Consider the following 13459-nt stretch of genomic DNA (forward strand, 5'->3'; position numbering starts at 1 on the left):
ATGGACCAATGGATACCAGGCTGGTGTTAAATTAACACCGGCATTTTTGCAGTGTGAAGAGCAGACATATCTCACAGTCTACTAATGCGAACGTAAGCACAGACTGGAAATGTCTTATGTTAGGGCCTGAAAAGGGAGCAATCACTTCAAGTATATAGTCATGAAAAGAGCATAATGTCACTACATAAAACAATGATAACTTGAAGTGCGAGAAGATATATTTGATGCATAATTTATATGGACTTAAAGTACAACAGGACTATATATCTCATTAGTCAGACAATGCGAGCACCAGGAATTATGAACACATAAGCCCTTTATAGGTCCTGAGCAAATTATGTTTCATAAAGTTATGGAAAAAATATTTCTTATGTAATATAATATATTATATAACGTACAATAATTTCTTCTTCTCCACTACGTTTCTCTTTTTTTCTCCCTCTTTTCCTCCCTTTCCCCGATTTTTTTTGCCAGCCGATGGGGGGGGGGGGGGGGCACGTGCCCCTTATGCCCCCGTAGTTACGCCACTGGATATATATCATTATTAAAATAAACCAACATTACTATATAACCATGTTCACAAAGACAATACAATTTCCTTATAGTTTCTAATAAGGTTTAGATTAGCATCATCGACAATGAAGGAGGAGAAGAAGAAGAAGAAGAAGAAGAAGTAGAAGAAAAGAGGAATTATGATGAGGATGGTAATATTCATGAGGACGACGATGATGACGGTGATGACGATGATGATTCATGATGATGATGAAGACTAACGAATGATGACGAAGATGATAATAATGACGACGATGATGATCCGGTGGTGACAACGATAATGACCAAGTTGATGAGGACCACAACGACAGTAATCAAGTTGATAATTATCTTTGGTCTGGTCATAATCACAGCAGCTTTTGAGATTTAATAGAATCCTCTCGCGCGAAACATACCAAGTGGTTCTCTGACTTCGCTTTTTACATCATTTTGTTGCTATAGTTACGGTCTCCTCGGACCCAGCGGATGCGGGAAGACCACACTCCTCCGATGTTGCTTGGGCCAATTGAGCAAAGACAGCGGTTTGGTACTGACCCTTGGTCGACCACCACTTACTCGAGGACACGGCATCCCAGGCAGTCGTGTTGGCTACATGCCCCAGGCAGGTCAAAGTTCAAAGTTCAAAGATAGAAGTTCAATTTATTTTGTTTTCAGGTCACTAATTAACATATTAGGTAATGCATGTTAATGAAGGGGCCGGGTGGCTGAGCCAAATGATGGCTACAGTAAGCATCCACAGGTCCCACCCCCAGAAGATGACGTCACTGTCATCTCGCGAAAGAATAATATCTCGACATGATTTTTTTTTCAACTTGATATTTCTTCCAAATGCATACAGGCAGGATCTTGTCATGAACACCGAATTCACACTCAAAATATTTTTGCTCCATTTAGGCAGCTCCTTTGAACTACTAAAATGGATCAAAATTAATTTCAGCGTGAATTCAGTGTTCATGACAAGAACCTTTATGGATGCATTTGGTAAAAAATAATTCGAATTCTAATTAGAATTAACGTTATTCTAAGATTGTTAAAATGCCTTATTTATAATTTACGTAATGTCACAGGTATTTCGCGTAAAGAATAGGCTTTTCTCATTATATGAATTATATTATATTAATTGTATTAATGTAATTTTGCATAACGTGATATTTCTTCCAAATGCGTCGTTACAGGATCGCAACACTTACGGTGAACGCACAGCCAAAGTAATGATGATGTATATTTTGAGACTGTTTGAGTAACCTCCTTGACATAATGTAACTGGCATATCCTGATAATCGATATAATTTTCTAACTTGACATTAAAAAAAAATACACTCAAACAGGATCTTGCTCTGTATGGTGAATTCACAATCAAAGAAATGTTGATCTACTTCGCCACCTTACACAAGATGAGCCGGAAGGATGCCAATGCCAGGATCGATTTCTTATTGGATCTTCTTAACCTGCCCTTTAGGAACAGAATGGTAGCATATCTCAGGTAAACTATAACACATTTTCTTTCTTTCGCCTGCCAATACACACACATCACTGACATATGATGGGGGTGGTCGTGGAGGAGGGGGGGGGGGGGGGTGGGAGGTGAGCATCGAGGAGCAGCCCCACTGATCTCTGACCTATATACTATAGTATACAGTTCAGTGGGCACCCCCTGGTTTACAACTGAGATCAAATTTAAGATTAAAATGAAAGGGTGAAATATCAAACATTTTCTGGATGTTGTAATAAAATCTGTCACAAACATAGATTTTAATTATAAACAAAGTCAATATTTACTCGCTTGGATTGATTTCTCGCAACTTTTTAGATTTTTTCCTGTACACCACTGCATGTCTTCCCGTCAAATTCTTTGACCCATAATGCCACTGCCGGACACGTCAGTACGCCAGCGGGGGGATCCAGGGGCAGGGGGTGGCCCTTTGGGGTGGCCCCATCATTTTTGGCGGGTTAGAGTGACCTATAATAATTTTTCCTTCAAAAGCAACCCGTAAAACGTCAAAACTATCGTTATAATGAATATTATGGTAGTTTGAAATTATATCATTATCCTTGTTTTATTACCACTATCTTATTGTCTATGTCAAGACTATCTTTTTCTTTTCCATTTTAGTGGGGGTCAGAAGAGGAGAGTGTCCTTTGCTGTAGCCTTGATCCAGTCGCCTGAACTTCTTATTCTAGATGAACCAACTGTCGGGGTTGACCCACTTCTTCGACAGAAGTAAGTTGATGATAATGCCAGAATTCAGTGTGTGTGTGTGTGTGTGTTAGAGAGAGAGAGAGGGGGGGGGGAGAGAAAGTGTATGTGTGAGGGTGTGTGTGTATGTGGGGGGGGGATGCAATAATATAACTTTTTTTGGGAGGGGGGTGGCAAGGATAAGACAAATTTCGCTTGTACTGTAAACTCGTTATTCAGGAGCCGAAAGCAGACGGGGGGGGGGGGCAAATGAAAACACAGCGATGATTATAATGATGATGATGTTGAACGATAGTCTACCGATGTTTCCTCCGTGCCCCCTGACTACGCTGTAATAATGGTGATAATTCAACAATTAATGATTACAAGTCTGTTTTGTATGATCAGCCGATATAAGTGTTGTAAACAATTGAACAAAATACATACATTTTGTTTGCAGGATTTGGGAGTATCTACTACAATTTGCACAGACTGGGCAAACGACCATCATTCTCACTACACATTACATCGAGGAGGCCAGAAATGCTGACGTGGTATGATAAAATTCTCTTTCCATAGTTTTTTTTCGTTTTTGTTTATAGATTCTAAGTTTCCAGATAATTTGTTTCGAAATAAAAAAAAGCTTACAAAATATTGAAAGCGTCGAGCATAATATAAACAGGATATGGCGCCATTGTCCATTATGTCTACGTTCTTGACGGTCTAAATGACATGAATATTTACTTAAAGGCCCTTATTTTGAAGTCGGGTATAACTTGGGCCATGGTTTAACTTTGTGATGAAATTATGGGAAGCCGAATAAATTAAAATACATTGTATGTTTCTATTGTTTACCATGTAATTTTTCACGCTTTAATGGCGAAGAAAACTGTTTTAATTATCATTCCCTAACAGCTGTGGATAAATTGGCCGCCAAATGTGCTGAAAATCGATCCTTTACGGTTTAAAGAGACGCATGTCACATAATTGCAATGGTTTTATATTAGGGTTTAAATTGAACCCGAGTCCAAAATATGGACCAGAGACGTAAAAGACAATTTGGATGAATTCAAAGTCGGTATTGACATTATGGTGTTGGTCTTAACTCATTATTTTACTGCAGCATAGCACCAAATTAACTAAAATAAGGAAGTTTGTCTGGGGAAAAATCTCAGTAGGTACGGAGCTGTCAATTCAATCATATTGGGTTTTAGAGCCAGGAAAGGTTATTTTATCTGTGCTTCCAATTAACGCCAACACCATCACCTCCAACACCAAATTTGAAATCACCCATTGTAAGGTAAATTCCTAGCTATAACAAGCTCATCTCCGCCTTCTATTCCGCCTTATGCTTTTGCTACCAAATTATATCAGTTATGATATTTTGTTATTTGTAGTCTCTTATTTGTGTTTCAATTTTATTTGCTAAGCTTTACTGAAAGACAAATTCTTGTAATATAGTTTTAAAAAAAAACGACTGCATTACGGATAAAGTTAAACACTTAAAGTATCTGATGTTTTATTCCTCAACAAACCATACTGAAGTTGAAAACATATTTTTTTCTGTTTTACCGCAGGTTGGGCTGATGAGGAACGGGAAACTCCTGGCCGAGGAAGATCCCCAAGTCCTGATAAGCACTTACAACTTCCCGGTACTGCTCCGTCATGAATGTACCGTTCAAATTTCTAATAGTACAAACAATGATAAAAGCCCATTTATAGCACAACTACTACATGTAATATTGATACACTCTTCTGCGCTTAATGCTTGGTATTATTTTCAGTCCGGCTGGAGGTGATCGGATCTGTCCATGATCGGATATAGGTACTATAGCATGAAGGCGTCTTCGAAATTTCTAAAAAGGTGTAACAAATTAAAAAAAATAAAGGTAGCGATTGCTCCCCGGGTTGCTTCCACCCATTCATAAATGTAAAACAATAATGGTAATACGGTCCTCCTACCCAAGCGGACAAGCCATCCAGCAAAAAATTAAGTATAAGTGTAAGTGTCCGATTCGCCCCCTCCATGACTGCCAATATAGTAAGTTTCACGCAGGAGGACGTCTAGTCGTGTCTGATTTTCTTTTAAATAGTTCTTAAATCAGGCAGGCAAAATGTTTAAATAGTCTGCCGAATCTATAGTCATTTTACAATGGAAATTAGAATTTTAACAACTTTTGTTTGCCCCCATTCCCTTAGACGCTCGAAGAAGTCTTCTTGAAGCTGTGTATGGCGGATATAGAAGGGGATGATGATGAGGTGAGTTAATACAAATATAGTAAGGTATACTTGTGGTATCAATGATTAATGTATTAATAAGAAATTATAAAATTTTAGCAATAACAATGATGGTGATATTGACGGTGATGATGATAATAATACTTAATGAAATGATGAAATATAATAATGATGATAATAATAATACTAATAATGATAATGATAATAACGATAATAATATTAATGACAATGAAAACTATACTAATAAAAATGATAACTATAAAAGTTGCGATAATAATGACCCAAAAATAGACATATCGATAAACTTAAACCTTTATATAAACTTGCTTGCAGGTACTATAATGCAAGACCTTTTCAATATTATAGTTTATTGGAAAACAACGAATTTCCTGTCATAAACTTTCATCATATTATTTTCATTTTAACTTTGTATTAACTTAACCAAAGCACGACATTCCGAGCAGCGTGCGCGCAGCGAGCATCTCCGAAGTCAACGAGAGGACACGCCTACTTTCAAATGGTCAGGTGACACAATACACCAATCAGGTTTACGAAGACACACCCGCCGTGGTTGAACTGCCCAATGGCAAATCCAATCAACATGGAAGTGGTGACGATGACGTATTCGTTGATGAGGAGGCAGTCAAGCCACGCCCTAAAGTGGGCGTGGTCCGGTCATTGTCTGTCATGACAACAAAGAGTGAAACTCCAGAATATCACTACGGTTAGTATAATCTTATAACTTAAAGGATATTAGGTGAGAATAGCAAGACAGAGTCCTATAATGTATAATCCTTTAATATAAAAATGAGTAAAGGTGTCCACAGTGTGAGATTCCCTTTATACCGTCAGTCATCAGATTAGATCATTGTAACATTGTGAACAACTTCTTCGCATAGTCCACTATTATAAACACACTTTGAACACACTGTGTAACAGTAGGCTCTATATCTTCCATTTACTGTGGCATGATTACTATCATTCTGTCATTAACCTAGACAAGCCGCCGTTGAAATACACCGATATTTTCCCAAGCCTTCTCAACATGTGGGCACTGCTTGTCAAGGATCTTCTGAAGCTGATGAGAAATCCAGGGTAAGTATTCCCAAATCATTCATTAGGATGTTACGATTTTCTACCGTAGCAGGGAAGACGGTTAATGCTCAGCGACGTTGGATGGATTTAAGAACAGAGTCAATATATTTGAGCGTGGAGCGTTGTGGCCCAGTGGATTAGTCTTAGTCTTCGGACTTTGAAACAGAGGGTCGTGGGTTCGAACCCCAGCCATGGCGTGATTTCCTTCAGCAAGAAATTTATCCGCGTTGTGCTGCACTCAACCCAGGTGAGGTGAATGGGTATCCGGCAGGATTATTTCCTTGAATGCATGAGCGCTGAAAGGCAGCTCGAGCTAAGGCCGGGGTAATAATAATAATAACAACGCGCCTCGGAATATAATATTTCTAGATAGATGGCGCTATATAAATGCCTATTATTATTATCATTATTAATATATTGAAGACATCCGTCATATGACGAAGAACAGCAGATTCGTGACCTCAGTTCCAGAGCTGACGAACACTTGCAAATGTCTCGTTTGTCCAAATTAAAGGACTACAAAAATATCGGGTAAAATGCTCCATGAGGGTAATTATGTGTCCAACCAACATTGGGCATTTCTTTTGGGCATTTTTATTTATCCAGTGTGATGAAAGATTTGCCCATTTTAAAGTAATTGCTGCTGCTTATTTTGTTTTACCTTACTGGACAATATGCTTCCCGCATAGGGTAAAATGCCACCCCAAATTGGTAGGACACATATTACCCTCGTGCTGGTTAAACTTTTACCCAATATTTTTTTTACAGTGTAAACCGTTGCTTTGATTCACCATTGTCGACATAGAACTTTTTGTTGTTCGTGGTCATGATTGGCATTTGAACAAATATATTTTCTCTGTTCTTGAATAATCCGTACATCGCTGAGCAAAAATCTCCTAATATATGAAAATCCACTCGAGCATTTTTAATGGTCAAGTCCACCCCAGAAAAATGTTGAGTTAAATCCATATAGAAAAATCAAACAAGCATAACGCTAAAATTTCCATCGAAATTGGTTATAAAATAAGAAAGTTATGACATTTTAAAGTTTCGCTTTCAGTTTTTTTTTTTATAATTCTGATAATGTTTCCTTTTTTTCCTATCCAGTCTAACCCTTTTCCAGTTCATCCTCCCTGTGGTTGAAGTATGCCTCTTCTATCTAGCCATCGGCGGTAAACTTCGGAACCTTGATGTAGCCGTCATCAACAACGATCCCGACGGCCCATTCAATCTCAGTCAAAAGTTCCTTGCCCAAATAGACGATTCGATGATCAACCAGGTCAGTTGTACTGTTTCATTATGAATAGCAATGGTGTTGGTGTACTGATGCTGACGAGGACGACAAAGGAAGATTACGACGATGACGACGAAGGCGGTGATGATAACGATGATGATGATGATGCTGATAATGTGACGTTGATTAGAATGATGACTTCCCAGTGATGACGATTGTGACGATGAAGAAGATGATAGTGATGATGACATTTGTGATGATGATGATGATTATGATGACATATGTGATAATGATGATGACATTTGTGATGATGATCACTAGCGTACCTACGGGGGGGGGGCAGAGGGGGCAGTCTGCCCCCCTGACGAGCCACAACCCATGCAAAGGACGTATCCCTGCCCCCCCTGACGAGCTTGAAAGACCTTTTTTGCCCCCCTGACGAGCTTGAAGACATTTATTGTCCCCTGACGAGCTTGAAGCTTTTTTTTTTTTTTTTTTTTTTGCTTGTCAATTTTTTTCTGGTACGAAATCCTTTATGATTAAAGAGGTTTTTTTTTTTTTTTTTTTTGCTTGTCAATTTTTTTGCGGATACGAAATCCTTCATTTGTGATTGAAGACCTTTTTTTTTTTTTTTTTTGGCTTGTCAAATTTTTTGGCGGACGGTTTTGTCCCCCCTGTGGAAAATCCTAGGTACGCCACTGATGATGATGATGATGATGATGAGGATGATGATGATGATGACTGACGGAGATGACGACGGTGATGCCGGTGAAGTTGATACTCCTGCTGCTGCTGATGGTGACGATGATGACGATAATGATGATAAAGTTCGTCATGATGGTGATGATAGTGATGATGATAATTTCGATGATGATGATGGTGGTATTATGAATACGATGGTTTAAATATTAAATTATTAGTATGACTAAGTTGGCGTTAATTTTCACAAACTTAATCCTATCATATTAAACCTTGATTGCAGAAACCAGTTGACTCCTTGGATGAAGCTATATCAGATCTCCGGAACGGCAAATATTGGGGCGTTATCGATATACCAGAGAATTATTCTTATTACCTTATTCAACGGTATGACATGATTTACCTCGTTTCTTGTTCGTTAATCATTCTTAATATGTCATTTTTGATCATCATGACCCTGCTAGAAAGATCACAGTGTGCCACACAGTGCGATCACAGAGTTTTCACAGTCATTGACAGTGTGGACTATCTAAAATATCATTCCTATTGTTAAGATGCTCAAATTCAACTGTGTGAAGATATTTTTGTGGACACCTCGACAGTGTGACTGTTCACATAGTCGACTATATGAATATGTAATTCACACTGTTGACTTGCTCAAATTTACCAGTGTCAAGGTGATTTCACATTATGTTCCACACTGTGGACACACTGTGGCACATACAGACAATGCGTTCTTTACAGTAGGGAAGTTACTACATAATAGATGTATGTCGTCACGTCACTGCTTTCATATTTGCAATCCGTATATTGATACTGTCGATTTTGTAATCATCTGGAACATGATAATTAATTCCTTAATAATTTTTAAGAAAGTCTCTTTACAATGTTCGTAAGACCTTTTGCTTATATCCTCAAATGGTAACCATGTAACAGTGTGTATGTAATGTACATCCAACGTTTTCATGTTCGATAAAAGATCCACATTAAAGTGTAGAGAACTAAATATATATTTCTGTTTGAATTTTCAGGCAAATTGAGGGTATTTCAGCTGATAATGCAACTCTATGGGGAAGCACAGTGAGGGTCACATTGGATGCCACAAGTAAGCAATCGTCATTGTGATCATTGTTATTGATATTACTATCATTATTATTCTTTTTATCATTATAATTAACAATAATGTTATTATCATGATCACCATCATCTTCATTACACATGCATGTTGTTGTATTAGGTGCACACTAAAAATATTGGGTAAAAATGCTCCATGAGGGTCATTATGTGCCCTACCAACATTGGGCATTTCTTTTAGGCAGTTTTATTTATCCAGTGTGATGAACATTTTGCCCATTCTAAAGTAATTGCTGCTTATTTTTTTTTACCTTACTGGACAATATGCTTCCCGCATTGGGTAAAATACTGCCCAAAATTGGTTGGACACATAATTACCCTCGTGGTGGTAAAACATTTTACCCAATATTTTTTACAGTGTGTAAAAAACGAATTGTTCCGTTTGTCAATGTGCCTTCTGTTTTGCTTGTGAAATTGAGAGGTTTTAGAAATGTACACTTTTGACATTACTAAAGTAGAATAGGGGGGGGGGGGTTGCTATACTTATGAAAAGTACTACGAATAAAAAAAAACAAGAATAGTTTGACGGTTTTTTTAATAAATAATATCTATTGCATATGCATTCTGAATACACGTCATAATATGTGAACCCACGAATTGTTATTTTAAATTTGTTTCAATCTATTATTTTATTTTGATACTATACCTTATTACAGTAAATCTTTGCGTTTTCTTGTCATCAAAATATCCTTCTCCCATTTCAATCTTCTAAATTTATTCCACTATAGATCAGCAGATTGCAATATCTATTCAGACTGGTTTATTAGCTGCTTACGAGGTGGGTCATGGAGTTATATCACTGTTAAAATCCTGTGTTAACCCCTAAACCCCTAGACAATGTTAGAATAATCGTCCCGTACGTACATTATTTAATCTTTATTAACATTCATGCTACAATAAACGAACGTTACTCTCGTGTGCAGAGTTCAAGTAATTGCGAGTTCTCGCAATTTGCAACGGGGACGGATTCTACAACACAGTAAATCTGTTAATTCAGATTCAGATTCATTTTGGTATTTTACAAAAAAATTTCCTCGTTAAAATAGTCGGGAGACTGATACAAACAAGGGTTACAAAGCAAACAAATTCATTATTTGATAAGTGAAGCGAAATAGTGAAATGATAATAATAATAATAATAATAATATTTATGTAGTAATAGAAATAGTAATAATGATAATAATAGTAGTAGTAGTAGTAGTAGTAGTAGTAGTAGTAGTAGTAGTTAGTAGTAGTAGTAGTGGTAGTAGTGAATTGTTCAATATACATGATATAGGCTTATTGCACATACACAGTATTAGTAAAGTATATATAATATATATATATTAGGAAACCCGTTACAAAACAGGTAACAACTAAATTTATAGAAAAGTATTCTATATGGTCATGATAAACGTAAAACAATCATTGCGATTCAATAAACAAATATGTAAGTTGTGGAGAAACTTTAGACAATGATATAAAAATACAAACAAAAATCACAAAGGCAAAGGTTCTATTGAGAAATAGAAGAAGTGGTTATACTGCAAGATAAAGTTGTATAGGTAAATTATGATATCAGAAATGCTTTTGACTTTTATCGAAAAGCTAAATTATCAATGATGTATTTTTTCTGAATGTTCCGGGGAAAGATTTTCTTTTGACAGATTGAGACGGGACTTTTTGAAAAAGCTGCCCAGTTGAACCATGCTAGTGATAAAGAAACACATATTAATGTCTGATCGATGATAATCATTAAGACAAATAAACATAACCATTTTTAACATTCCAGCATTGCTACGCACATCATGTTATCTTGTTGACCGAGTCGCGAGTATTATAGGCAGGTCATTAACATGCTGAATCATGTTTATCATCATTTGTTTATCAATTTTCAAACAATTCTGTTTCTTAAATGATGTTAATATTACTTTTTTGGTTTTCCTGATTCCTCATTTATTGTCAGCGATTTTGTTTTTGCTTGTAGCATTTGTTGATAGAGAAAATCCAATTTCAAATAAGAGTACAGAGCAGAAGAATAGATGAATTATGATAAAATGAGAATGAAATTGGTTGACTAACGAATGATATCATAAAAAATTTAGCTTTATGGGAAAAATATGCATTACTCCTACCACCACCACCACCACTATCACTTACTATTACTACTAATTCTTCGTCTACTACTAGTACTACTACCACTACTTCTGCAACTACTACTACTACTACTACTACTACTACTACTATAGTAGTAGTAGAGTACTACTACTACTACTACTTCTACTACGACAACTACTACTACTACGACTACGACTACTACTACTACTACTACTACTACTACTACTACTACTACTACTACTACTACTACTATTACTACTACTACTACTACTACTACTACTACTACTACTACTACTACTACTACTACTACTATTACTACTACTACTACTACTACTACGACTACTACTACTACTACTACTTAAACTACTTATATTACTACCACTACTTACTCATGTCCGTGTAATAAAGAAAATAGGAAAAAACAACGCTTCCGTAGTTGATAATCTTTCCTCTTTTTTTTTTGCTTTCCATATTTACTTTGAGTGAATTTTTGAATATTTTTTCACCCATTCTACATACACTACCTTCGCGGTCGACCGTTTTGGCCGATGACGGAGAACTAAATATTTTGGCAAAGTCAACACCCTCAGAAATGTGTATGGGCTTGCTACAACCTCTAATGCTTGATGGTATTGATGACTATGCTGATGTTTAGACATGTATATATCTGGATTTAATGTTCACATATCTTTATATTTTACAGTCATTCATCGAAGTTGTTTTGATCAGCCTAGCATTAAACCCTGCTCTTGGCCAGATACCGCTTGTAGTAAGTCTTTGACAAACACACTCTAAAACAAGAATGAAGTGTTAAATTAGGGACTTCGTATAATGACTGCACTTCAAGTGATGATATGTAGTACTTGAAGCGATGAGAAACCGGCACCTGGCGTGTTGCAATAAGCACCCCATGCAGGTGCTGCAAATAACCACCTGACGTGTTGTCACTATACGAACTCCTAAAAGTGCTGATTAGCACTTGATTTTTGTAGTGTAGATTCCTTATTTATTGAAGTAATGCATTTATTTGGATTTATCCAAATACCAAGCGTAAATTCATATCACAATGGTAGTAAACTAGTTTTAACTAGAGAGAACACATAATTATTCTGATTGAGACTTTCATAAATATACTCTATACATATCGGCTCTAGTATTATATAATACAAAAAGTTTGTTTTATACCTTGAATAGAAATTTACTGAAAATTCTACATTCATATTTTTATGAAAACGAACTATTTCATGAAACAAATTTGTATATCTTTACTCCATGGAATCAGACTTAATTAAGATAATCTACCGTTTAAGGGTATTTTTTTCAAAGAAAATCAAAGACTGAATAATGCTAACAAATTCTGTTTCTCTTGCCTGCGATAGACATTGATTTGAAATACTGAAATATAGCAACTTGAAATCAAAATCAAAATTTAGGTAAAGAATTATTGTATAATTGAACGTAAAGTAACACGAAAGATTCTGAGTAAAAACTGAAATATACTCTGACTGAAATGTGTTTACCAACAAATATAAAAGATATATTAACTTTTTTTAAATAGTTTTTGGACAACTTCTATCATTTATATCATAATTATGTATAGTGTTTGCTTATAATGTATAATCGACACACATTTCAGGAGAGAATTTAATTCTTGATAAACCTCCTATTTTGAGTTAGTAAAAATGTTGACGAAAAACTTTAATTTTTTCAGTTTCTTGATCCAGTCTATGGCGAACTTGATGGACCATTCACCTATTTTATGGCTGCTGGCGTTATTATTACGTAAGCTTATGAGGATGAGAGTGTGCCTTTTGGGGTATGTAGGTTTGTGTGGGTGTGTGATATTTTTTTGTGTGTGTGCGTGGTATGTGGATGTGTGAGTTTAAGAGTTGCTAGGTGATGTTATGTGTGTGTATGAGAGGGTGAGGGTGTGTAGGTTTTTGTGGGTGTGTGATGGTTTGTGTATTGGGTAGTAAGTGGATGTGTAAGTACGTGGGTAGGTGATGGTAAGGGTGGGTTAGTGTGTGGGTTTGTGTGTGTAAGAGAGAGATCGAGAGAGGGTCTGTGTGTTGTGTTTCTTTGGTTTATGTGGATGTTTTTTGGTTTGTGTATGTTCACTTGGTACTAATTAAGTGGATGGTGAAGTGGAGGTGTGCAGCCAATGGTATAACGTTTGCGAAAGAGAGAGGGTGTGTATTTGGATTTGTGGGTTTATGTGGGTGCGTAATAATTGTG

General features: G+C 36.4%; 1 protein-coding gene across 1 annotated transcript in view; it reads left to right on the top strand.

Moving 5' to 3' along the window:
* The window catches only part of LOC135155121 (ABC transporter G family member 20-like), a 28131-nt gene that overhangs the window by 6241 nt on the left and 8431 nt on the right, over positions 1-13459 (top strand). Inside the window, exons 3-16 of the mRNA XM_064103828.1 lie at positions 994-1153; positions 1881-2035; positions 2666-2773; positions 3189-3282; positions 4306-4380; positions 4928-4987; positions 5414-5690; positions 5965-6061; positions 7169-7340; positions 8278-8381; positions 9026-9099; positions 9857-9906; positions 11928-11993; positions 12936-13006. Of these exons, the coding sequence (XP_063959898.1) occupies positions 994-1153; positions 1881-2035; positions 2666-2773; positions 3189-3282; positions 4306-4380; positions 4928-4987; positions 5414-5690; positions 5965-6061; positions 7169-7340; positions 8278-8381; positions 9026-9099; positions 9857-9906; positions 11928-11993; positions 12936-13006 (1563 nt within the window). The remainder of the gene's footprint in view (positions 1-993; positions 1154-1880; positions 2036-2665; positions 2774-3188; positions 3283-4305; positions 4381-4927; positions 4988-5413; positions 5691-5964; positions 6062-7168; positions 7341-8277; positions 8382-9025; positions 9100-9856; positions 9907-11927; positions 11994-12935; positions 13007-13459) is intronic.

This window comes from Lytechinus pictus, chromosome 8, assembly GCF_037042905.1.
Source record: "Lytechinus pictus isolate F3 Inbred chromosome 8, Lp3.0, whole genome shotgun sequence".
NCBI classification, from domain to species: domain Eukaryota; kingdom Metazoa; phylum Echinodermata; class Echinoidea; order Temnopleuroida; family Toxopneustidae; genus Lytechinus; species Lytechinus pictus.